The sequence below is a fragment of the Trachypithecus francoisi genome, unplaced genomic scaffold (assembly GCF_009764315.1).
Source record: "Trachypithecus francoisi isolate TF-2019V2 unplaced genomic scaffold, Tfra_2.0 Contig01579, whole genome shotgun sequence".
NCBI classification, from domain to species: domain Eukaryota; kingdom Metazoa; phylum Chordata; class Mammalia; order Primates; family Cercopithecidae; genus Trachypithecus; species Trachypithecus francoisi.
The window spans coordinates 20,605,506-20,631,568 of NW_022681442.1; the positions used below are offsets into that span (position 1 = coordinate 20,605,506).

The 26,063-nt window shown below is 47.5% G+C and overlaps 1 protein-coding gene across 2 annotated transcripts in view; it reads right to left on the reverse strand.

Annotated features, from left to right (window-relative positions):
• Positions 1-26,063, reverse strand: part of RBM20 (RNA binding motif protein 20) — a 194,527-nt gene that overhangs the window by 6,969 nt on the left and 161,495 nt on the right. For both annotated transcript variants that reach the window (XM_033182982.1, XM_033182990.1), the window contains exons 8-13: positions 22,421-22,500; positions 20,194-20,863; positions 12,406-12,510; positions 10,650-11,310; positions 8,977-9,111; positions 1,469-1,590 (exon numbers count right to left, since the gene is read on the reverse strand). In XM_033182982.1, the coding sequence (XP_033038873.1) occupies positions 1,469-1,590; positions 8,977-9,111; positions 10,650-11,310; positions 12,406-12,510; positions 20,194-20,863; positions 22,421-22,500 (1,773 nt within the window). The remainder of the gene's footprint in view (positions 1-1,468; positions 1,591-8,976; positions 9,112-10,649; positions 11,311-12,405; positions 12,511-20,193; positions 20,864-22,420; positions 22,501-26,063) is intronic.

The following is a 26,063-nucleotide window of genomic DNA, read 5'->3' on the forward strand; positions in this document are numbered from 1 at the left end:
TGCATGGCCTTGGACAAATTACATAGCTTCTCTGGGCCTCAATTTTCTCAATTATTAAACAAGAAAGTTGGCCCATATCTGAGTTTTTTGTTGTTGTTGTTGTTGTTGTTGTTGTTGTTGTTGTTGTTTTTAACTAGGCATGCACATTTGAATCTTTTGGAGAACTTTCTTAAATTACATCTTCCTGCAACCTGCCTTCCACCCCCAAATTTTACTAAATATCTAACTTAGTACCTGTATTTTAGAAATACTGTTCAGATGAGTCTGGATCATGTCCCTGGTTAAGATGGCTAGATCAGTCACTTTTAAACAATTTAATGATAATAGTAATGCCTAGCCTGGGACTTGGGCACAGCCACTGTGAGGACTCCTTGAGTCAAAGCCTTGTGGTTCAAATAACTAGTCTGATTCCTTGTAGTAAAAACAGCAGTTGTCTTGAGATACTTACCCCTGGCCATCTGATATACCATGTCTTCTGTTAAGCTATCAAAACCTAGCCCATGCCAGAAGTTAATCATGAAAACCACATTCTAATGTATTACATATTAATTAGGTATATATTATAGAATATATTACCATATTTCATTGATCTTAAGACACATTTTTTTCACACATTAATATCTCTGAAATAAAAATGCATTTTACAGTTGGTGGAGTCTCAAATCACTTGATTTGCAACATTTTTTTTTCTAGTTGGTGCGAAAAAATAATGGTGCCTTACAAATGATGGCACCTTAGACTGGGTGAAATACGGTGTATACACTATTTTTTATATGTCGTCTTTTAACATACTATACCATTTATTTTATTTATTGCTTGTCACCTAATTAGGATGAAAACTCCATGAGAACAGGGATTTTGTCCACTTTACTGTTGTTGTTACAGAATCCCCAGTCCCTAGAATAGTGTCTGGTACCTAGCATGCCTGTGGTAAGTATTTGCTGTATGGATGAACAGCTAAAAAGAACAAAGCAGTGGTTTTTTATTCTAGGAAGCAGGGATACCTGCATAGGGGAACAGAAACAGAGAAAAACTGGAACATCCGAGTCTTGTGGGAAGGGGTTAGCCCCAGTCACAGGCCGGAGGAACACTGGCCTAACTTGAGTTACTCACAGTATAGAGGGAGAGGCGGATATTGCCAAAGCCAACCCAAACAGGATGTTTTAAGTACTAAAGTAGAGACATGCGCTAGGAGCAACATGGGAGGTAGCCACCATGTGGAGAGCAGCCTGATGGAATCAAGTCTATGGGAAGATCAGGAGTTCTCCGAGTAGTGGAAAGAGACAGACACAGAAGCAGAAAACAGCTTGGTGTGCTTGGGGAATGGCAAGTGACCTGTGGCCTGGAGTAGGCCTTGCAGGTAGGAGCTAGACTCAGAGGCAAGCAAGGACGAGGACCCCAGACACTTGGCCCGGTTATGGAGACTGGGGAGCCCCTTACATGCTGGGCAAGGAGGGTGGATGGTTACCTGTAAGTTCCTGTAGTGGACAGCACTGCGGCAGTGGCTCATCTTCGCTGTCTCCTCACTCGTGTAGAACAGCCCACACAGCTTGCAATAAAAGCCAGTCCTGGGAACCACGAACTCCACCCCTGGGGAAGGATGAGGGATAGACAGGCAGGGTTAGGATGGCGTGGGAGGCAGGCCCCTGTGTCCTGGCAGCCATCAGGTAGAAATGGGAGCCACGAGCTCCACCCATCACTTGCTGTTGACTTTGGCTGTTAACGAGCTTCTCCAAGCCTCAGTTTCCTCATTTGCAGAACAGTCACAAAGAGACTCACACCCACTCCATTCACAGGTGGTTGTGAATGTAAGGGATGGACTTGGCAGTGTCGTAAGCACTTAGCCATTCCACGGCCTGCCATTGGCCTGTTCTCCTACTATCAGCCTCCTTCCAAGAACAATGAAGGTGATTTCTGATATTTCTGATATTTCACTTGTTGGATTTCATTCTCCACACTGTACCTCTCTCTGCAGCTGCTGTGACCAGGACTCTCGAAGAATTCTCTCATTTTTGTTTGTTTATTTTAGCATTATGTTCTTTACAGAAAAAAAGTAAATAAAAGGAAGGAAAAAATCACCCAGAGTCATTCCAATCCAAATATTTTCCTCCACATGATTAACCTATATGTAGGCCTCTTTTTGTGGGACCGTTTTAGTCATACCCTAATTACAATTCTCTGTCCTCTTTTTTTCCATGCAATTGTATATCATTAACACTTTCCCACTTCCTCCAGTCTTTACATCTGAACCATCAATTAGCATTTCATTTGTGATTTATTAAATATAAGTCCCAGAATTCTGGGAGGCCTTTTGATTCCAAGCAAAGGAAAAAAATGGCACCACCACCATAGAGAGGTGACAATGTCACAGCCAGGGGATTCATCCTTGAAGGGATGGTGGCTGCTCCAGCCTCCACGAAGGTGTTTTGCAGGTCACAGTTCTCCTCTTGAAGACACAGTCAATCAGCGGAATGGAGAGAGCCCAGCTCTGAGAGGGTTGAGGTCAGATGCTAAGAACCCATGTGACCTGGGGAGAGTTAGCTGAACTGCTCCTGGGGCTCGGTTTCCTCACCTGAGAATGGAGGTAGGAACACATGCACTGTTTACCAGGCACCTGACTGTGCAGTGCCAGCCAAAGGGCAGGGTGTGAGGGCCGTGAGAAGCAGGACCCATCAGGGAACTAAGAAAGAGGGGTGATGCTTGGAACACCCAATCCCACCTGCAGGTTTGGGGGCAAGCCTCTCTTTTCTGTGGCTGGGCAATGGTTTCAGGTCCAGCCATCCTGGGTAGAAGGGAGGAAGGGGTCTGGGAATGGCAGAGGCAGGGGAACAGCAATTTCTTGCAGGGGTGGGGACAGGAAAGGTTTCTACTTATGACACCTACTCCAAGGCACAGCATGGCCGACTGCAAGCCCAGCTGCTTGGGTGGCTTCACTTTCCTCCCCCACCTCCCAGGACACTGAGCTAAGTGCCTAGAAGACCCTGTCAGAGGGTAGCTACCTACACTTGTCATTAGAACTTTTTTTCCATTTCAAAATAGTCACTTATCAGTGTGAAGGGCAGCTCTGAGGGAGGGAGATGGGAGGGAAGGAGGGAGCCCAGGAGGCCTGCCTGGACTGACAGTGAGGCTGCAGTCTGGGACCTGAGGTGTCCTCCTCAGCCTGACTTTCTCTAACTGCCACGTCGCAGGCTACACGCCATGCCCTCAGCAGTGGTCCCCAGAAGCGAGGGGGCCTCACTCAGGCCCAGGTGCCCGGAGGGAGGTTGAATGTCCTTCCCTTCCTCTCTGCAAAGGATGGAAAAGTGGCCCCAGCTTGGGCTGTGGGGGCCAGTTCTCCCCTCCACCTCACAAACAGATCCTGGCTCCTGGCTGTTGGTGCTGGCAGAGGCGCATTCAGCAAGGTCTGCCTCCTTCCTCCGTTGTTACAAAATAGTTTTCCCTTTGCTGCTGCTCTGCAGGGAGCCGAGACCCCCACAACACAGGAGAGGGGCAGCTGGGAAAAAAGGAGGGCTTTGATCAGAGCCACACTCTCAGTCCCGTCCCAGCCTCTGAGCCAGCTGGGTGGTACCAAGAAAAAAGCCCTGGGGTTTTTATTAAGCCCTCTGTTGAGTCCTCTGAGTCCCTGTCATGGGGAACCCCAGAAGGGGTACAGCTGCCCTAGGAGCTACCACAGATGCTGAAGCAGGGATTGAGCTGCTAGCCAAAGCCCCTGGCAGTGTAGCTAGAGTCAACCTCTGTAAGTTCTGGGAGAGATTTCACCTGAACAAAGATTTCTACTGTCAAACAAAACAAAACAAAACAAAACACCCTTGGAAGCCACAGTGTCATGAAGAGAAAATAGAATGTAGAGTCAAACCCAATCCTTACTTATGCTGTGTGACCTCAGGCACACTGTTTACCCTCTCTGAGATTAGTTTCCTCATCTGTGAAATAGGAATAATAATGCTACAAGTGGTGTTTAGGGGAAGCACCTATCATTTTACCTGGTGCTCAAATAATACTGGTTTGGAGACACGTGTTAAATATTTCATCACAGAAGCTGTTAATAACTGCCTAAATGTTGGCCTTCTCACCTGAACCCCAACCTCTCCCCAAGGCCACCTGGGGAACCTGGCTCCACAGTTTGGTGGCAACTTTCTTCCCTGGCCCCTGCTCCGCAGGTTCGGGCAGTACCAGGCAGCCACCAGGCAGAGAAGAGAAGCCTGGGTTGGGAGAAATCCCAACAGCTGCTAACTTGGACCAGAATAACGGGGTTGCTGCAGACACCACAAATCCGACTGCACAACTCTGGACACTTCTGGAATGTGAGGGGGACGTGAAGAGACAGCATCAAGACACACTGCCCCGGCCCTGATGTGTTCTGGAGCCACTCAATCCTCCATTTTTCAGCCTCTACTAGGATCATTAAAGCTGCATTTGGCTTCTAATAATAGCTCATGGCACGGGTAATTATAACTCTGTCATCCTAGTAAAGCTGGGATGGATAGAGGAGGGAACTTGCACTTTGCAGGCAAAGCTGTTTGTTTCTACTGAGAGCAGGCCTTGGCAGGCTCGCACTGGCCAGGGTCATGCAGAGCTGGCCTGGATTTCAAGTGCAGTGTACTTCCCCAGCCATGCCCACCCCCGGTCCCTGAGCAACGGGACTGGCCTCCCTTTCCTCCCAACTGGGAGCCCAGTCCTTGACATCCCTTATTTCAACTCTATGCTTTCCACAGGGACAAAGCCAAAAAATTGTCTCTCACCTCCCTAGAAGTCTCCATGCCAGTAGTGACCAGCCCTGGAGGGTAAAGGGTTATGCAGCCCCAGTGAGAGGAGCCATAATAGGTCTTAAATATTTCATGAGTGAATAATAATAATAGACAACCCTTATTAAGTACCTCCCACTAGAAGCCACTCAGACCTTACCAGTATTTGTTCACTTAATCCTTAAAATAACTCTGCATAGTAGGCTCCTATTACTATGGCTGATTCACAGATGAAGAAATCCAAGCAGAGAGGTTAAATAAGTTGCTCTTTGTCATCCAGCCAGTAAGTAGTAGACAGGGCATTTAAACTCAGGGAATCAGATTCCACACACTGTGTTCGTAGTTTCTGTGCAAAAACTGCCTTTCCTACACTGTGCTGCTGCCTGAACTGGAAGAACCCAGAGAACAGAGTGATCTGAGATCGGAAATCCTGAGTTCTTTTTTTTTTTTCTTTTCCTTTTCTTGAGACAGGGTCTAACTCTGCTGCCCAGGCTGGAGTACAGTGGCACAATCATGGCTCACTGCACCCTGGATCTCCTCCCAGGCTCAAGCAGTCCTCCTACCTCAGTCTCCTGAGTAGTTGGGACTGCAGATGTGCACCACTACTCCTGGTTAGTTTTTATTTTATTTTATTTTTTGTAGAGACGGGGTCTCCCTATGTTGCCCAGGCTGAGAAATCCTGAATTCTAACCTGCATTTGCTAATGTCATCTTGGGTAAGTCTCTGAACTTCAGTTTCCTCACCTGTCAAATGCAGAACCTCATCCCATACTCTTCCTTGGGGGACCAATGAGATAATGAGTCTCAAAGCTAACTGAAGACTAGTAACAAGTACAATCTGTAAAAGCCCCGATCTGAAAACAACCCAAATATTTGTCAACAGATGAATAAATAATGTGATGTATCCATATATGCAATACAATATTCCTCAACAATATAAAGAAACAGACTGGCCGGGTACAGTGGCTCACACCTGTAATCCTAGCACTTTGGGAAGCTGAGGCAGGTGGATCACCTGAGGTCAGGAGTTGAAGACCAGACTGGCCAATATGGTGAAACACCATCTTTACTAAAAAAGACAAAAAACTAGCCAGGTGTGGTGGCAGGTGCCTGTAATCCCAGCTACTCTGGAGGCTGAGGCAGGAGAATTGCTTGAACCCGGGAGGTGGAGGTTGCAGTGAGCCGAGATCACACCACTGTACTCCAGCCTGGGCAACAAGAACAAAACTTTGTCTCAAAAAAAAAAAAAAAAAAGAAATAAAGAAATAAAGAAACAGACTACTGATCCACCCAACAGTACAGATGAATCTCAATGATGTTGAGGAAAAGAAGCCAAACTAGCACATACAATATGATTCCTTTATGTAAAACTCTAGAAAGTGCAAACTAATATTTAGTGACAGAAAGGAGATCCTTTACCTGGGGGTTACACTGTGGGGAGGGAGGGGTTACATAGGAGACAGGAAATTTGGGATATGATGAACATTGTTCCCAGTCTTGACTGTGGTGATGGTCTCACGGGTATATTTATAGGCGAAAACTGATCAAACTATGCACTTTATATGCACTTACTATATATCAATTATACCTCAATACAGCCAATTTAAAAAAGGCGAGATACTAGTTTCCTCCTAACTGGTTGGGAAAGATTAAAAACTGATAAAATCCAATGGGAGGTAGATATTGGGAACTCTCACTCAAGGTCGCAGTGAAAACTGATAGCATCTTTTTGGAGTGCAATTTAGTAGCAATTATGAAAATTTAAAATGCAAATACATACAACCCTACAACCCCCTGGCTCGGACGCTATCCCACAGGAACACTGGCACACATATACCACTGAATAAGCACATCTGAAAGGCAGCAGAGAACAAAGGCTAAGAACATGGCTCTAGAGTCAGATGACTGGGGTTTGAACCTGACTCTGGTTTTTGCCTGTCCTTAGCTGTGTGACTCTGCATCTCAGATTTTTTATCTGTTAAATAAGGATAAAAACAGTACCTACCTCATAGGTGTTTTGAGAGGGTTAAATGTGATAATACATGCAGATCACTAGGAATGGTGCCTGCATGGGGAATGTTAACAATAAAATCTTAGCTATTAAAATGCGAAAAAGAGCAGACAGCCTAAGTGTTCACCAGCAGAGGAAAGATCAGTCATTTATAGCATAGCTTTTACAATGGAATATTTGCAGTGGTTAAAAAGAATGTGTTCTCTATGTACTGACATGAAGAAATTTCTAAGACCTGCTACTAAGTGAACTTGTAGAACATTATGTGTGTAGTGTGATCCTGTTTTTGTGACAGAAAAACCGTGGGCATGACAGTGGTAGGCTACCTCTGGAGACTGGGGAGAGACTGTAGGGAAGACATCAGACCTTTAATATTGACTTGATATGGTTCTTATTTTTTGAATTTATTACAATAATCTTTCACACTTCTGTAATGAAAAACAGTAATAAAAAGACACGAATTACAAGGTTGCAGAATTTATTCTTAATTTTTGCTAGTGTCAATTAGGTTCCAAGTTCTTGGATGACAAGAGACTTGCGTTATATTTCTTGGTTACCCCAGAGTGTCTAGCACAGTACCATGTTATCCAGTAAGTATCTGCTGACTGGCTGAATGCATGAAGGAGCCTCCCTTCTCCTGTAGGGTGGCCTTTGCAACTGTTTTCTAGAGCTAAAATACCGAGGGTCATCTCAGTTTATTCTAAGGTTAGCATTTCTTTTTCCTTCTTTTTTGTATTTTTGTCTTGGGAGATGCTGTGCAGCAAATTTATCCCTTTAAAAAAAAAAAAAAAGGAAGTTTGCTCTCCAGATCTGACTAAAAAAATGGTACATCTGGAGGGAAGAAATAGTAAGACACTTTTTTAAAGGAGAAGGGGAAAAAGAGCAAGGTGGATGGAAAGGATGAGCCTGCACACTGACCAGCCCCTCCCTGCATGATCAGACACGTGGTCATCAGGCATCAGATGACCCGTGCTTCTCATGCTTCTGTGTGACACTTTCCCAGATGACACTTTCCCGAGCTCTCCTTCTGAGCAGCTGCTACTACTACTTTATCTAATTACTTTCCGACCTTTCAGAGCTAATGCGAGGACTCAAAGATGCTATAGGCTGGAGTTGCTGGGTTAATGGTTATGTCAGAATCTCCCAGGGAATTATCTTAAAGTGCCTTTACTCCCTCCCCAAGACTCTGCTTAACTCTCCTCTTTGAAAAGGGATTCATTCCTAGGTGATTCCATCAGTAAACTCCCTCCCCACTTCATTCCCAACACTTCCACCATTAAAAAAATCACTGTCCAAATTACAGTGAGAAAACTAAGACTCAAGAAGGGGTATGACTTATCTAAGGACACACAGTCACCCTTAAGTAGGAAGGACAGAAACCCAGGTCTGTCTGCTCAATACCCTTTCTATGAACTAGGGGGAGTCTGTCCCAAATACAGGCTATTCAGCATCATTGCTTCAGAAAAGTTTGTCCTCTAAGAAGAAAAAAAATGTAGCATTGTTCTGGGAAGGGCTGGAGCAATGAACAATAGCAGAAGAGGTTCATTTCTATTGACTTTATGGAGGCTGCTGGGCAGTTGCTTTCCTGCCTGAATAAGGGCTAGGCTTAAAGCCTCCATGTCGTCAAGAATAAAGCATTCCCTGACAGGAAAGACAAGGCTTCTTAGCTCTGGGTCCCAGGGCAGTGCTATTCAAGGCATGTGTTCACGGAGTATCTGGTCTACTATAGGAGACTGAAATTGCAAGGAGCTTTACAGCTGCCCCTTGCAAATCTGGGTTATTACATCATACATTTAAAATAATGATAGGCTGGCCAGGTGAAGTGGCTCACGCCTGTAATCCCAGCACTTTGGGAAGCTGAGGCAGGAGGATCACTTAAGCCCAGGAGTTGAAGACCAGCCTAGGCCACATACGGAGACCCCATCTCTACAAAAAATAAAAATAAAAAAATTAGCCGGGCCTGGTGGTGTGCACCTGTGGTCCCAGCTACTCGGGAGGCTGAGGAGGGAGGATCACTTGAGCACAGGAATTTGAGGCTGCAGTGAGCTGAGATCATGCCACTGCACTGCAACCTGGGTGACAGAGCAAGATCTTGTCTCAAAAGGACAAAAAACGATGACAACAACAAAATGACAAAAAGCCCTCTCAAGTTCTTAGAGGTGGCTATGGAACTGTTATTTCCTAGACCTGAATTTCAGTAAGGACTGTGTGTTTTGCTTACCTAGAGGAATGCTAAGTTCACTGAACACATCCTCTGGTTCCCAAGAAGGCAAAGAAAGGGGCTGTTTCAGTTCCACTTCAGTGTACTCTGGTGACCTCACCTCCAGAGATTTCATTTCCACATACCTGGAGTTTTCTGCAAAACATGAACCAAGGCAAAAAAAAAAAAAGGAAAGAAAAGAAAAAAAATGAAATACAACACGCCTCAATGAGTCCCTGAAATTCCATCCCTGCACAGTATGACTGGGAATTGTCCGTTGGACTGCTTAATCACATGAGGCTAGGGCAACAGCTGCTCATTAGAACCAAAGCACTGTCACTAGGAGCTTTTTCTACTGCCAAAAGAATGCCACACACAATAAAACTTGGCAAATCTTTGCATTTGGCCCAGGGGGATGGGCTACTGATGGCTTCAGTTGAGAAGATCCACCCCCCATGCCTCCCATCTCAGTATCATTCCATCTCTGCATGCAGAAGAATTACTGACGGGCAAAAATTGTGCTGACGTCCACCGAGGCTAGCAAAACAGGCAATACCATTCTCTCCCCAAGCTTGTCAAGCTGTTATTAAATATGAACCCCAAACACTGGGTCAGCTAATGAGCCTCTAACACTGGCACATGTTGAGACCTATACTGCAAAATAAAAGGGGTTTGACTGGAGTGAAGTGAAGATTTCACTGCTCCTTTATTCTTGCCTTCTCTAGACAGAGCCTGGGCCTCAGGGTTTCTCTAGCAACAAGAAGGCATTTCACGGCAGGGTTTCCATGGAAACTTAGATCCATGCAGGTAAAAAACAGCTCAGGTCATCTTGACATGGAAAAAATCCCAAGCCTCCCAGTTACCTAATAGTTCATGCCACCCACAGGGCTCTGGGTTGAAATGTTCATTTTTAAGCCTTTCCTCTGTATTTTCTGTCCCCGATTCTCACTTCAAAGCCTGGTGTGCTGCAGGCTTTCTGTAAAGCAAATCCCTCATTATTTTCACAGTGAGAATCTTAAAGGCTACTCTCCCTCCCTTCCCCCAAACCCCTTGATGGGTCTGAGGTTCCACTTGGCAGAGAAGACAGGGCTTAGCCTATTTTAAACTCTGTCATGATGTCACAGTGCCGGGCATAGGCACAAAACGTCACCTCCAATGGAGTAAGAGAAGATCCTAAAACAAGTCTTGTATCACCTCAGACCCTAGCAAAAAATGGGTCTGAGGTAGTAAGAAGGGGAACAGCTGCACCCTTTAGGGATCCCATGTTCCTTCCCCTTCCACTCTTTTCTTGCCTTCCCTATTCCTGCCCCCATCACACAAATAACAGCCTGGGTGGCCCTCTGCTGTGCAGGCACGAGGCTTCTCCTGACCTCCTTTTGCTGATAATTCAATCTAATTTTAGTTATCCAAGTCCATCTGGGCTCCTGTAAATGCAGAGAAGTCTGCCCTGAGTTTGCTTGTCAGAAAACAGGCAGCCTCCTATCTGACTTCCTTTACACTACTTGCCTAAAATCGCTAACAGTTTAGCCAGGCTTTTAGAGGCTTGCCTCTGTTACTAAATCACTTTCTGTACCCACTTTAATGCTAGTTGAAACCTTACTTATGTTCATTCCAGCCTGCACATGCTCATCCTTTATCAGGTGAGCAGGGGTCCAATCAACCCGACCACCCGTGAGGAAAGGGGAGGTAGTTACCCGGGGTCAACACTCCTTGACAAGCTTGGCTTTGGAGGTCGGTTTCGATGGGGAGGCTGGTTTTCTCCTCCAGGGGGCTGCCTTCGCAAGCCCCATCTTCGGGGATCCCCCTGGTCTTGCAATCATCGACAAATGGGCTTGGCTGCCGGGCCCTCTCCTCTGCTGGCTTAGGGGAAGACATTTGCTGGACTGTAGGGGCTGGATGAACATCTGAGCTCTCCACTCCCTTTACCTCCTTCTCGTAGCAATCTGAATCCTCCAGGGAGAGGCCTGTCTCACTTTCAGCTGGCTTCCGCTCAGCATTCAGATTTAGGCCAGGCATTTCCACGTCCATGTCACTGGGACAGATTGTGGAAGCAGAGGGCAGTTCTCTGGGTGACTTGAGGCTGACTTCTGCAGCCCCATTCCCTACGGCCTCGACTCCCTCCTTGGGGAAATCCTGGGCCAGGTCTAGGTCTGAGGTGGTTGTCACACATGAACATGTTTCTGGGCAGATTTTGTCTTTCTGGTCAATGGGCACAATTTCTTCCAGCTCTGGGATGTCTGGTTCCATGATAAAATCTTCTTCTTCCCCAACCTCGTCCACTGTCACCAGCTCCTCCATGTTAGTGGGATACCAGCTCTCCCCCTCTGCCTCACTTCCACTCTCCCAATCTTGTTCCTGTACAAAATTGCAGAAGGAGGTCAGAGGGTGGTTGAGAGCATTCAACCAGAAGGCACAAGACTTGGCCATGAGGACCCCTCCAATCAGGAAGAACCTGAGCATTCTTACCTCTACCTGGTACAATTACTGCGAATCACTCAAGTCCAACAGCACCAACTCATCCTTAGGGTGATGCTCAAAGTTTGGAATAAGCCCTTAATGCTTAATCCACCGTATTTTAAGTGACACAAAGAATTTCAAGCCCTAGTAGATAACAGGTGCTCAATATACAGTTTTTGAACGCATGAATAACTAAGTTACAAACTCTAAATACTTACTGGAACATCTTTCTTGCATCTGGGTCACCACCAAATGTAACTGCAGCAAAGCCCCTCACAAAATTCCCCCAAGCACCCTCTCCCAGCAGCGATACATACACTTCCACAGTCAAAGCTCCTACTTGGCCCCTTCTAGAACTTTCCCCTTGGCATCTGCAGCAGCCCATGGACTCCTGACTCCACAGAAAGATTTAGGAGATCAGCTTTCCTGCCAGCGATACTCATCTCTCTTGCCTCTCCTGACTGGAAAGGCACGAAGATGGCCCCATTCCAAGGACATTTCTTTTTGTTGTGGCAGCCCCAGCCCAGGAGAACTGTAACTGGATTTTTCATTTTAATTAAGTAAAACAATCTGTACAAGCACAGTAGATGTCTTGTTAATCCTAGGGTCTGGGCCTGCTGAAGTCAGGGCCCCAGCTTGAGTGCCCAAAGCAGCTTCTCGCCCCATCCCCGCCAAGGGACTTGTCTATTTTGGGAGCCTGGCTCTGAAGCCTGAGTCTTTTTTGGGGCACATATTTTCTCATGGGAACACAGCCAAGTTGTTGGAGAGTGAGCAGAGCTCAGACATGTGGGTAAAGATCGCTTCAATAAAAACTATCTGAAGATTCCAGGCACAGCCACTCCTCCAAAGTAGTGCTAGGAGGACTGGTTCATTCATGCAACTAATGGTGGGGTCTCAGCCATATTCCACCTAGCAGGACATCACCAGGCAACAGGGGGACTCCTGTGACTCAGTCCCTCATGGCAGAAGTGCAGAATCTAAAATAAACTTTACCTTCTTTGTCCTTGTGTTTTCTGGATCAGAGAACTCTGCTTCTTTCTCTTGTCTGCCCACTGATTGAGGGCTTTCTTCCACGCCCTCCTGTTCCTCTTTTCCAGCCTTACCAAAGGAAGGACAGAGCAAACCAAATCAACAGTGAGCAGTGACAGGGAGAAGAAAAAAAGAATGATATTGAATGCAGGTCCCAGCTCTCAGAGGGGTTTCACATACAGCATTTTCTTTATCCTCCCGGAATCCTTCGGAGGCGGCTGCTATTAGCATCTTCATTTTAGAGATCAGAAAACTGAGATTCAGAGAGGTTAAGTGATCTGCTCCCAGTCACACAGACAAATGGAGGCAGAGAAATGTCTTGAAGCCTGGCCTGATGTCTTTAGGGGGCAGAAATCCCTGGCAAACTGGGTATTTTTTGCAGAGTAGATGCAGCTAAACTTGAACTGATCTGGGCCAGCCAAGACCCTGGGGTTAAATCATTCAGGACACTTACAGGTAGAAAGGGCGTTGTCACCCAGTCAGAGTGCCCTCGCACCTTTCTTTTGCTCTCTGTCCTAGAGTGACAGCCCAAACTAGCACTCCCTTTCTTCCTTCCTTGTATTCCTTTCCCCCGGTCAGGGCCCTCACAGTAGTGCCCATGTCTGTGAAACTAAACAATTGAAAGCAGGTGTTTGGTTTGAGAATTAGGGCCTCTAACCAACCTTAAAGACAGGGGATCAGCAAACTATAGTCTGCAGGCCAAATCTGACCTGCAGCCTGTTTTTGTATAGCTTGTGAGCTAAGAATGAATTGTACATGTTCACTTAATTACATTTTAAGTGATTATAGAAGTGCCTACATAAAATCTGCAATTTTGCCTCTTGGCCCACATAGGCTAAAATATTTACTATCTGGTCCTTTGTAGAAAACTTTGCCAACCCCTACGTTAGAAGTTTCTGGGGGATATTCTCCCATGACTTAAACTTTGGCCACCAAATCAATGACTACTTCTGGGTTTTCTGAGGGGCAAGTTGCAGTTCTAGGACATTCTTGGCTGAGGTTGGTTTGAAGTAAACCACTCTATTTCTGATTTCTTACAATCAGACATACCTCCTTGAGCTGACTAGGAGCCCGCTGGAGCAGAAGCTCAGGGCTGACTGGTTTCACCAGTTATTACCAGACAGGGACACATGGTTCAAATCCTCAAGCCCTTTCTGTTTCCAGTGTTTGCTGTGAAGATTCCACCAAAAGCTTTGCTGAAGTCTACTGCACTAGCCTGAGTGTAAAGCAGCTACAAATACCTTTTTAGCTATTATAGCTTCTACCAACAGGTGACTTTATTTTTATCTCCCGAATCAACTATGCATGGCCCTCTCTTGTCAAAATGAATAATTCTTACCCTTCCCAAGCAGCTCCTGCAGCCGCACTCCCAGATCAACACAGTAAAGGAACCCCCTTCAGTTCAAGTTGGGAGAGGCAGGGACAGTCTTGCCAGCCGGGCTGATAGCCCTCCACCAAGCAGACCCCTGCTCGTCCTCCCTGCAGGCAAAGGAAACAGCCTTTCAGAGCTTCCCTTTGCTCTGGGATCACTTCCAGGAGAAGGCAGCAGCTCAAGGGGAACAGATGGGTGCAACGGGTGCCCCCAGCTGCCCACACCAGCTCACAGACTGAGACTGAAACGCCAACTCTTGCAAGCAGGGCTCTGCCACCACAGGGCCTGGGCTACTGAACCACTTCCAAACTGGTCTCCCACTTCTGCTCTGTACCCTCCCCCAAAATCTATTCTTGCCAAGGCCATCAAGAATGATCATTCCAAAATGCAAAAATGATCACATCCTCACCATATTGTCTTTTTTTTTTTTTTTTAAGATGGAGTTTTCCTCTTGTTGCCCAGGTGGGAGTGCAATGGCACAATCTCGGCTCACCGCAACCTCTGCCTCCTGGGTTCAAGCAATTCTGCTGCCTCAGCCTCCCAAGTAGCTGGGATTACAGGTCCCGCCACCACACCTGGCTAATTTTATTTTATTTTATTTTTATTTTTAGCAGAGACGGGGTTTCACCATGTTGGCAAGGCTAGTCTCGAACTCCTGACCTCAAGTGATCTGCCTGCCTTGGCCTCACAAAGTGCTGGGATTACAGGCATGAGCCACTGTGTCCAGCCTCCTCACTGTATTTTCTTGCTTAAATACTTCATTTGCTTCCCCTGGTACTTAGGATAAAGGCAAAAATCTTCAACCTGCCTACAAGGCCCTGCATAGTGTAGGCCCTGTTGATAAGTCGGCCTCACCTACCATTACTCTAATGCCAGCTCTCTGCTATGGCAATGCTGGAGCCCTGGAGCTGCTGGAGTCCCTTGTGCACGCTGCTCCCTCTGTCTTTTCGCTTTCTTTTCACCCAGTCAATACTCACCATGCCTCCAAATCTCAATAGTCACAGCCTAACCCTGAGAAGGCTCAGATTTATCACAGGCACTCAGCATTGTGTACCTTCATCTCCTTCTTAGCACTTAATAGTCAAGCTCTTCTGTTCATTTGAGAAGTCATTGGATTAGCATTTCTCTCACTGGACTATGAGCTCCGCAAGCCCAGGGGTCATTTCAGTGTCACTAACTATGGTCCCAGCGCCAGGTGCTCCACGAATATTGGTCAATAAAATAATGAAATTGGTAGAAGGGGGTGTGGTGAATAACAAGTTCTCACCTGTCTTTCCACATGGTTGGGTCTTATCTAGGCTCTGAAGCGAGCATAAGGGTTTTAAAAATCTTCTCCTGTTATGGATTGGTTATACCAGGGGTTACACTCTGGGGCTTCCAGACGGCATCCAGCCCTACGTTTTGGTTTATACTAGGCATTTATCTTGCTCTAAGAAAAGGGAGATTTAACAGCATGGCCTGCATTCCTGTATGGCAGCTGTAGAATGGAGCTGAGCAGGGGCTCCAGCCCCACAGATGGCACCGCTTCCTCAGTCAACCCCGGTCCCATCACGCTGGCCTGGCTCCAATTGTCATTAGCCTGGCTTCCCTTCCCTGGGCACCTGGGCTTGCCACTCTCAAACCCCCCTCCCAGTAGGATGTAGCCGTGTTTCTTCCCCATGTTTTCCTTATCTGTGACTTGATTTATTTCCTCCTCTTTATGGTCCCATGGCCAGAATTGGGTCTCAGGTACGGATGTGGCCACCCATCACCACGGAGCAGCATGCACACTGGCTTCTCAACCATGAGCACTTTCTCCAGAGAGCTCAGGATTTTTTAATGAGTGTGAGCTCTTTAAAGTAGTACAACAGCCTTGTGATCACACCCATTTTACAAACAAGAAAACTGAGGCAGAAGAAAACAGGGTGTGACCTGGTTCTCAGAAGCCAGGCCTTTGCCTCCAGAGTCTGGGTTCCATCCTTCATACCTTCAACAGATACCCACTGGACACCCGCTCTGTGCTAAGCCCTCCTCTAGGGACTGGGAACACAGCAGTGAACACAACAGACAAAACTCCCTGCCTTGTGAAGGTTACACCTGGGAGCTGGGGGTGACAATAGACGCTAAGTAAGATAAAGACTTTAAGTGATACGTTTGAAGGTGGTAAATGCCACCAAAAACAGAAAAGCAGGGAGGTGGGGTGGGGTTGGGGTGTTGAGATGGTCTGCAGTGGTGGGAGGGAGAAGAGTAAGTAGGTTGGGGTGTTGAGATGGTCTGCAGTGGTGGGGAGGGAGAGGAATGGGTTGTGGTGTTGAGATGGTCTGCAGTGGTAGGGAGGGAGAGGAATGAGTTGGGGTGTTGAGATGGTCTGCAGTGGTAGGGAGGGAGAAGAGTAGGTTGGGGTGTTGAGATGGTCTGCAGTAGTGAGAGGGAGGGGAGTGGGTTGAGGTGTTGAGATGGTCTGCAGTGGTGGGAGGGAGAAGAGTAAGTAGGTTGGGGTGTTGAGATGGTCTGCAGTGGTGGGGAGGGAGAGGAATGGGTTGGGGTGTTGAGATGGTCTGCAGTGGTGGGGAGGGAGAAGAGTAGGTTGGGGTGTTGAGATGGTCTGCAGTGCTGGGGAGGGAGAGGAATGGGTTGTGGTGTTGAGATGGTCTGCAGTGGTGGGGAGGGAGAAGAGTGGGTTGGGGTGTTGAGATGGTCTGCAGTGGTGGGAGGGAGGGGAGCAGGTTGTGGTGTTGAGATGGTCTGCAGCGGTAGGGAGGGAGAAGAGTGGGTTGGGGTGTTGAGATGGTCTGCAGTGGTGGGAGGGAGGGGAGCAGGTTGTGGTGTTGAGATGGTCTGCAGCGGTGGGGAGGGAGAAGAGTGGGTTGGGGTGTTGAGATGGTCTGCAGCAGTGGGAGGGAAGGGAGTGGGTTGGGGTGTTGAAATGGTCTGCACTGGTGGGGTGGGAGAGGAATGGGTTGGGTGTTGAGATGGTCTGCAGTGGTGGGGAGGGAGAAGAGTGGGTTGGGGTGTTGAGATGGTCTGCAGTGGTGGGGAGGGAGAGGAATGGGTTGTGGTGTTGAGATGGTCTGCAGTGGTGGGCGGGAGAGGAGCAGGTTGGGGTGTTGAAATTGTATGCAGTGGCCAGGGAGAATAGAGAATGTGGCCATGAGTAAAGACAAAGGAGGTGAGGGGCAAGCCAGGAAGACTTGTGCCTCCTTGGCAGCAGCAACACCTGTAAAGGCGCTGAGGGTGGGAGGTGCCTGGTGCACTGGAAGAACAGCAAGCCCTGCTGCCTTCATTCCAAAGTTCATTCCAAAGCCATCTGTTATCTGACTCCTGGGGCAGCCCTGTGGGGTCTGGGCTTTTCTCAAGTTCATCATACAGAGTTTGAGGACAGTGCAAAATACTCTCTGTTCTGCTGTCATTCCAACACAGTGTTGGACTGCCTGGCTCCAAACCTAAAGAAACAATCTGTGAGAGGCCCCAGTAAGTCCCTACTGACCCCACTCCAAGGCTGTAAAAGGCAGAACCAACTTGAGGGACAGAACTGTGGGGAAACTCTTGGGGCTTTCTGAGACTCTTTTTCCATCTGGGCTCTTTGGCTGACACGTAGTGTCACCTTAAATGAGCAATGTTCTACAAACCGATGACAGCAGGGTGGTAAAACAGTAGGAGAAATGGGGTCGTCAGAGCAGAGTCTCAGGAGTGTGAGTAGAAGTGCAGGGAGCAGTTCCACCTCTCAGCCTAGGGGGAGAGAGGGTTGGCAGGCTGGTGGTATCCACATGAAGCCCAGGCTTTCTTTGAGCCCCTGCCAACTCTTGCTCTCTGCCCATCATCCATCACCAGCAACTGGGACCCTTCCAAGCAGATATATTTTTAAAAATAGCCACTGGTTCACCAGGTCCTTGGGATGCAGTTCAAGTCCTTGGTGAGGCACACAATGTCTTCCATGAGTCCACCTCACCCTCTTCCCTAATCTCATCTCCTGTGCTTCCCCCTGCCATGTCAGTTAGGAAAAATTGTGGCAGACTTTGTAATGGGCAAAAAAAGACTACTGGGTGTCCTTTCACTGGAATGCTGGGCATTTGTCTAGCACATCCCTTCAGGGCATCTGATGCTATAGAAGTCTGCACTTTCATTGTCTCGAACTGAGCTATTTTACAACCATATAAGTTGCAGAAATCAGATCCTAATACAAATGATTCTTGTTCCTAGAGATACACAAGAATTGTCTCTGCTGGAGATGCAACTGATTCCCTGCCCGCTGTGGAAGGGGCCACTTTTACACCTATTAGCAAATTCATTTTAGCATTCCTGATTGCCTGTATATGTTGCCTGCTCTTTGGATTCTCTTTCGAGTTGGTTTTTGCATCTTATGATGCCCTCATTAATTAATGAGTTGAATAAAACCTTTGACATGTATTCATTATATATTTGCATCAGAGTCATGATTTCACTCTTTTAAAACATTATCCCTAATATGTCCTAAAGATGCAGCCATGCCGAGTATCTCCAGGTTTTTCAAAACAGTTTTTCTTTTTCACTTTTGCCCTTGCTTCTGGTTCTATCAAGAACCCTGGCGGGGCACGGTGGCTCACGCCTGTAATCCAGCACTTTGGGAGGCCGAGGCAGGAAGATCACGAGGTCAGGAGTTCGAGACCAGCCTGACCAACATGATGAAACCCTGTCTCTACTAAAAATATAAAAATTACAGGTGTGGTGGTGCACACCTATAATCCCAAATACTAAGGAGGCTGAGGCAGGAGAATCACTTGAACCTGGGAGGCAGAGGTTGCAGTGAGCTGAGATTGTACCACTGCACTCCAGCCTGGGCAACAGAGCGAGACTCCATCTCAATTAAAAAAAAAAAAAAAAAAAAAACCCAAACTGCTTTTTTCTACTTTTAATACTCAGCTCAAATATCACCCTCTCTGAGCAGCTCTTTTCCTGTTCCTGCGCAGAGTTGTTAATTGCCCACAGAGCAGCTCATTCGCTGTAAATGCTGGCATGAGTCCCATTGTATACAAATTATTTTGATATTAATAGGTCTGTTTCCACCATTGGACTTCAGTATCTGCTATAACATGGACTATGTCCTATTCACCTGGCTCGCCTATACCTAGCACACCACCTGGCAAAGTGGCACTCCATCTATGCATGTGGGAACAAATGCTGAAGTAGCATCCAAAAGGGTGACTCTTCGGTGTTCACGGAGTTGAGATTTGGGCTCCTTATTTGCACTTAGTATTGTCACCAACTCCCAGGTCAGAATGACTAGAAGATATGTGTGGAGGATTTTAAAAATTAGGCTTCTTATGCATATTGCCAAACCTCACTTGTCCTACCCCTACTTAAATATAGAAGGCTCTGGCAAGAAGGAAGTGTAAGCCAAGTTGGAATATAAACCTGGTAACCAGAACCCTCCTTGTGATGCCCCTGTGTGAACTGAAGCACTGCTGCAAGCCCTCAGACCTTTCAGATGCTGGAATGAAGGTGCCAGCCAATTGCCATGCATTTTTTTTTTTTTGAAACAGAGTTTTGTTCTTGTCATCCAGGCTGGAGTGCAAGGGCATCATCTCGGCTCACTGCAACCCCCGCCTCCCGGGTTCAAGTGATTCTCCTGCCTCAGCCTCCTGAGTAGCTGGGACTACAGGGGTGCATCACCTTGCCTGGACAATTTTTATACTTTTAGTAGAGACGGGGTTTCACCATATTGGCCAGGCTAGTCTCAAACTCCCGACCTCAGGTGATCTGCCTGCCTCGGCCTCCCAAAGTGCTGGGATTATAGGCATGAGCCACTATGCCCGGTCGCCGTGCATTTTTATTAGAGTGGAGGTAAAACACTGTGGACAGCTCTGGGCACCCAGTTTAATTTAGTGGGTGGTGGCGGCTTCTCTTTCACCACCTCTCATCAGAGCTCTAGGATTGGTAAATGCTTTTAGCAGGAGGGAGGACAGAATGAACCAAAGATCTAATCTCCCTTGGGAGGCTCTTTGCATATAAACACTTCAGGGCCACTCCCTACTGGACAAACAGGACTACAGGTCTTTCCATCATGTCCCGCCCTAACTTCTAGTAAAGGTAACAGGTGCCATGGGATTTGGGGCCAGATCTCCTAGGTATAATTCTGGGTCTGCCATTTCCTCACTGTGTGTTCTTGGACAAATAACGTAAGCTCTCTGTGCCTCAGTTTCCTCATCTGCAGTAACAATAGTACCAAGCTCAAAGGTTGGTACTCAAAACCTGTGAGGATTAAATGAGTTCATTGAGATAAAGTGTCTCGCACAGTGCCTAGCACATAGTAAATAGCCAGTAAATGTTCATTCATTCAATAAACGTTCATCCTCATTACATTATTATGATTATTCTCCTTCAGGGCCTGCCTCACCTTAGCTGGGGAAGAGATTGATCATTACCTCATTCTCTGCCACTGTGTTTTCTTTTCTATCATCAGCTCCTTCTTGGTCTCTATCAGGTCTCTTGGTTTTATTTTTCTCATTCTGCTTGGACTTGGCGCCCTCAGGGGCCCTAGTGACCTTTGGCCCCAGTCCATCTTCCTTGCCTGAGTCTTCGGGATGGGGGTGTCTGCTTTCCCGCAGCCTGGCCTCGTCCTTCCTCCTGGACCTCCCAGGGCCATCCTGCTGCTGCTTCAGATACTTGTCCAACTTGACTTTGGGCTCTTTCCGGTAGTAGCCATCTTCGCGGCTTTTGTAGCTGGACACAGAGTGGGGCGGGTTGGGAGATCCAGACCTCAGGTACTTCTCTCGGTGGGACCTCCCTCCTTCCGGTCGCTCGTCCAACTCAGCCTTGTCCAGTTGCCGGGGGTGGTGTTTGCGGTCATGTGCCCAGGGGTCCATCCTGTCCCTCTTGTCATCCCCGTTCTCCCTCCAGGGAGCTGGGTCTCGCTCTTCCTCCCTCCTGGCATAGGGAGAGTGCTCCCAGGAGTCCCGGCTATTGCCCCAGTCAGCCCGGGAGGGGCCCGGAGGGCTGTGGGAAGAGCTGCAGGAGGTGAAGCTGGGAGTGTGGGACCTCGGGGAGAGTGACCGGCTCACTGGACTACGAGACCGCGGCCTTTCTGGGCCATATCTGTGAGGGAACCAAGGAGCAGGATTTAGAATCTTCACGCCTCCCATCCCACACCACCCACACACAGATACAGTCTCTCTCTTAGATATACTGTGTACACTCTTAACTCCCAACTCTACACAACCACATAGAGTGGTTCGGGAGAAAGCCTTTTCCTCCCTTCTGGCTTCTGTGCAGAGGACTTCTAAGCACAGCACTGGCCACTCTCTATTCCTTTACTCATCCTGCTCCTGGGAACTAGGAAGAAGAACTGGGTTGCTTTGGCTTGGCTCCAGCTTGCCTTCTCTTGGAAGGGAGCTATGCTCAGGGAGTGGACCTCTGACTCTCCTCCTGGGGGTGTGCGGGTTGGGCACTGGGGGGCAAGGGTGCCCTAAAGGCTGCCTAACCCTGAGTGCTGTTAGCCGGGCTCTTAGCCAGAAGACTTGAAGTCACTTCTACATTTGGGCTGTATCAGAATAAAGCCAACCTCTTAGCCTCCACTTTTCTCATTTATTTCTCAGCTCAATTTATGCTTGGAAAAGGGATGCTAATTATTGGGAAGGGTAGGCTCAGAGGTTAAAAAAAAAGAATTAGGAAGGTATTTTAGGGTTGGAAGAGACTCTAGAACTCCGACCTACAAATTTGAGATGAAGAAACTGAAACCCAGACAAGACCCCAACCTGTGTAAGGTTCAGAGCAAGACTTCCTAAACTCCCTCCACTCTGCTGCAGAATTGCAGGTGGCAAGATGTGACTTTATACGTCTTTTAAAAACCCAAATAATCATAATTTTTTAAAAAAACAGACAAACTAATAAATAAAGATAGCAAGCCTGAACAGTTACATACAAAGATATACACACACATACACACAGATACTCTGAAGACTGTGTGGTTATTAAGCAGGTCAACTGAGTCATATATCCAATACTCTAAAAGGATGGGCATTTTCTCATTAAGTTCCCAAATACAGGAAAACCACGCAGCCCTCACTGACCGGGGGACACCGAGGTGCATCTCGCTAGGACCAGGCTGCCTTGACCATCATGGGGGAAACAGCCTGGGCTTGTGTCCTCTACGGGGAAGTGACAGCACCGCCTATGGCCACTGCAGCAAGAATCCCAGGATGTGCCAGCCAGGTGCCTGCTCCTGCAGTTTTCTACCTTGGTTCTCTGCAGGAACTGTCTTTGTAGGGGAGTTACAGTGGTCAGCTTGTAGCCCCAGCTTGGCCTGATCACAAACTTCGGTTGGAAGAAATGGGTTGGAAAACTGAATATATTCAATGTTCAGAGAAAGTGACTGTTCAAATAACTGATTTTTTTAAACCATCTACATTCCACTTCCTACACCTACATTCAACTCATGAAAAACCAAGAGCTGGTTCTAAACAGAAGCCAGTTTAGACTTCTGGACCGGTGTTTCTCACAGGGAACATGGAAAGGTGGGACTCAGAAAAGCAGATGGATGGGGTAGGGGCAAGAGCAGGGCACAGCATGACTCAAATGCCCCTAAGAATGAGAAACAGGAGTGTGTTCCCACTGCCCAGAACCTGCCTGGAGACTTAGGGCTTGGGGCCTCACCTGTCTGCTTCCCGGAACATGTCCCTCTCCCTCTGGGAATGGATGTCCTGGATGATGGCAGCCACAGCCTTCCCGGGTTTCTAGCAAAGTCAGAGAGATCACCATCAGATCAAAGATGGCCTTGCAAACACCAGAGGGAAGCAGCTCTGACCTGGGTCATTCATTGCCTGGTCCACGAAAAGGGAAGAAGTGCCTTGTGTGGGGAAGACAAAAGGTATAATCCAATGGATGAGTGTGAGTATAACGCTAAACTGGGTAGGGCCGACTGGCCCAGAGAACACTGAGTGGTCCATCGAACTGCGGAAGGAAGGAGCCTGGTGTTCACATCCATGTGCTGGAGACAAGCAGCATTTGTTAATACCCACCTCTGCCTGAATTTAAAAAATAAAATAAAATGTGTAAGAAAGAAAAGGAGAGAGGGATGGAAGGAGGGAAGGAAGGAAGGCAGGAATGCACTGTAAACTTGGAGAGACTTGAAGATCATTGACTGCAGCCTCCACCTTTTCTATCTATGGAAACTTAGAGCCAGAGAGGTTGAGGCAGGGTCTCTGCTCTGCACAGCTCCAGGGTCACCAGCCACCTTGTGTTCCGTGCAGTTGGTGACTTTTGGAGTTGTGTTGGGTTAAGGAACACTTCAAGGTCGCACAGATAGTGAAAAGAATCAGGACCTGACACCAGGTATTTTAACTCCAAGTTCCTTTCCATACTTTCCATGCCCTGTGCCCCCTTCAACACCTCATGCACAGGCATCAGCTGATGCTCAAAGTAAATCTGTGAGGAGGGTGGCATAGGCTGGGAGTCAGGCTTCACAGCTGAGAATAGTAGGCAGCCAGGGCTCCATCCTTCCCTGAGATCATTAGACGGTGGCTATGCCAGGACAGGACCAACCTCAGCCCCCCATTCCCAACCAAAGCTCTTTCCTAAACCCAGAATGGACACACGATAACCAAAATAAATAAATAATAAATGATTTTTGTTTAAAAAAATCACAAGCACAAAAGGCAAGTCAGGAGCATCTTCCTAAAGATGATGCAAAATTCATCCTTTAAATAAAAATGTATCAAGCAGAGTGAATTTTATGGAATGTGAGTTATATCTCAAAAAATAAAGCTGATTTTTTTAAGACCAAGGCTAAAAACCCTCAGTCTATGTAAACTTTTGATAATGAGTTTTATTAAATTTAATCAACTGCTTTTTATCCTTGATTTTTTCTATGGAATTTGCAAGGAATCATGCATCTTTTTAAAAATTTTTTTAAAGAAACGAGGTCCTGCTCTGTCACTCAGGCTGGAATGCAGTGGCACAATCACAGCTCACTGAAAGCCTCAACCTCCCAGGCTCAAGTGATTCTCCCACTTCAGCCTCCCAAGCAGTTGGGACTACAGGGGCTCATCACCACATCAGGCTAATTTTTTCAGTTTTTACAAAAGACAAGGTCTAGCTATGTTGCCAGGACTGGTCTTGAACTCCTGGGCTCAAGCAATCCTCCTGCCTTGGCCTCTCAAAGTGCAGGGATTACAGGCATGAACCACCACGCCCAGCTAAATCATGCAATAAGAGCCATACAAATGTTAAAAAGCATCATGTATCTCATTTGACAGATGGGAAACTCAGGTCCAGAGATGTGATCTAGCTGGACTAGCATAGTACGAATGCTCTAAGTGGCGTGGCTGATTATCTGTTATTGTTGAGATAGAGGGTTGGGCTGGGAAAAACACAGAGTAAAGGTGAGAATGAAGGAGGAGCTGCCTGCAGTTTCAGGGAGAGAGGTCAGTGCTAGTACACAGAAAAGAGATATAAAATGTTCAAGTGAGGGAGGGACCTCACCTCTTGTCATATGGAGATGCAAAGTGAAAGAATGTCAAAGAGAAGGCAGTGACTCCTTCATCTGTGCTCGTGAATAAGTCAGAGGTTTTAGAAGTCAGCCAATCCCCCATTCAACAAAAGGCCCAGGAACTCAGCACTGGGCAGGATGTCCACCAGAAAAGGCACCACAACTTTGGCAAATGGTCCCTTACGTCAAACTGAAGCTGTAGAGATCGACCCTTTATAAAGCACCTGAAAGTGCCACCTACAAATAACCAGATCACCCAAGACTCGCACTGGCCTCCAGCACCTCAGCTGCTTAAACTGGACCTTGTTCAGACCAAGGCCAAACAAGGATAGAAGCCAAGGCTGCCAAGAAGAAAGTTGCTGTCCAGGATGTCTCCTCCCACCCCACCGTGTGGCTAGAGACTACCGGTCCTTCAGCCAGGGTCGGCTGTCACTTGGGGTAGAAGAAGAAGGCTCACTTGGAGCTGATAGAACTTAATGTGGATCCCACCAAGCCGGTCTTCTTCCTGCCTGCCCACCTCGGGCCACACAAATGATTCCGGCTACTGTATCATCAAGGGAAAGCCAATTGGGATGGCTGGTCCCTGAAAGGACCTGTCACAGCACTGCCTTCACACAGGCACCAAGGGAGCAGCGGAGCTTGGGAAAGCTGGTGGGAGCCATCAGGACCAAGACCATGTCATGAGATCTGCCATCACTGGGGAAACCACACCCCAGGTTCCTCCAAAATCTGTGGCTTGCACTGCCACATTAGAATGGACAATGGCTAAAGAATGTGTCCCCAAACTGGGATAAATGTATCTGGCAACTCTTCAGAACATAAAAATAAAATTCCCCATGGGAATTGGATGGGGAGCTTTCTGTTGTAAAAAGAGTCCCGAAGGTTCCAGTTTTCTTCTGCTCTTCTGGAACTTCATATCCTCCTGGTTATTCCTTCCAGCCCAGATCCAGGAAAGGCCGACGTGGGAGGAGGATGGTCTTGGCAGGGAGCGGCTGAGGTTTTGCAGATTACCCACGGCAGAGTGACTATGAGGGTGGGGCTCAGGCGCATGGGGGCAGGAGCAGGTCAGGCCAATGTCAGGGCCAGAGGCATTCCACAAGCTCTCGGTCCCTTCTGCACCTTGGTTATCACAGATGGCACCCCCAGGCCCTTCCCCTCAGGGGTGCCCCCAATGAGGGGCAGAACAGGCTGATCAGACACTGCAGATGAAAACATCCTCTAGTGGCTCGTGCAGTTTCCCAGGAGTCAAAGAGGTGCAGTTAGAGTGGACTTAGAAGAGCCTCTCCTTGGCTTAAACCTTCCTCTGTCCCTTACTTTCTTAATGACAGAACGTCCTCCTGAGGTCACTTTCAGCCCGTACCTCCTGGAGTTACTTCTATCCGGATCGCAGGTCTCCCATGAGGGGCCTCCTGCGCTGACAGTCTTCACACAGCCAGCACCAGCACAGAGCCTGGCATGGAGCAGGCACTGCCTAACACCCATCTCAAGATGCATGGCTGGAGAGATGGAAGGAGGTGGCTGCAGAGAATGAATATGAATCTGCAAATACTACATGCTGGGGCTAGTGGTCACAGGTATTGTGATCCCTCCTGAGGATCAGAGCATTGGTTCTGCTATTTTAGGTGGTAATGGCAAATTGTTTGGTGCTCTCTGGACCAGCTGCCAGCTGCCATCTGAAAAGGGGACAGAAGTAGCCAAAGATTTTCAAATAAGAGCGTTGACTTCTGAAAGCTCTAAGAAAATTCTCTCAACCTTCCTCTTTGACCAGCTTCTGTATCCTGTGGGTAAAGGCATAAAGAGGGCAAGTGA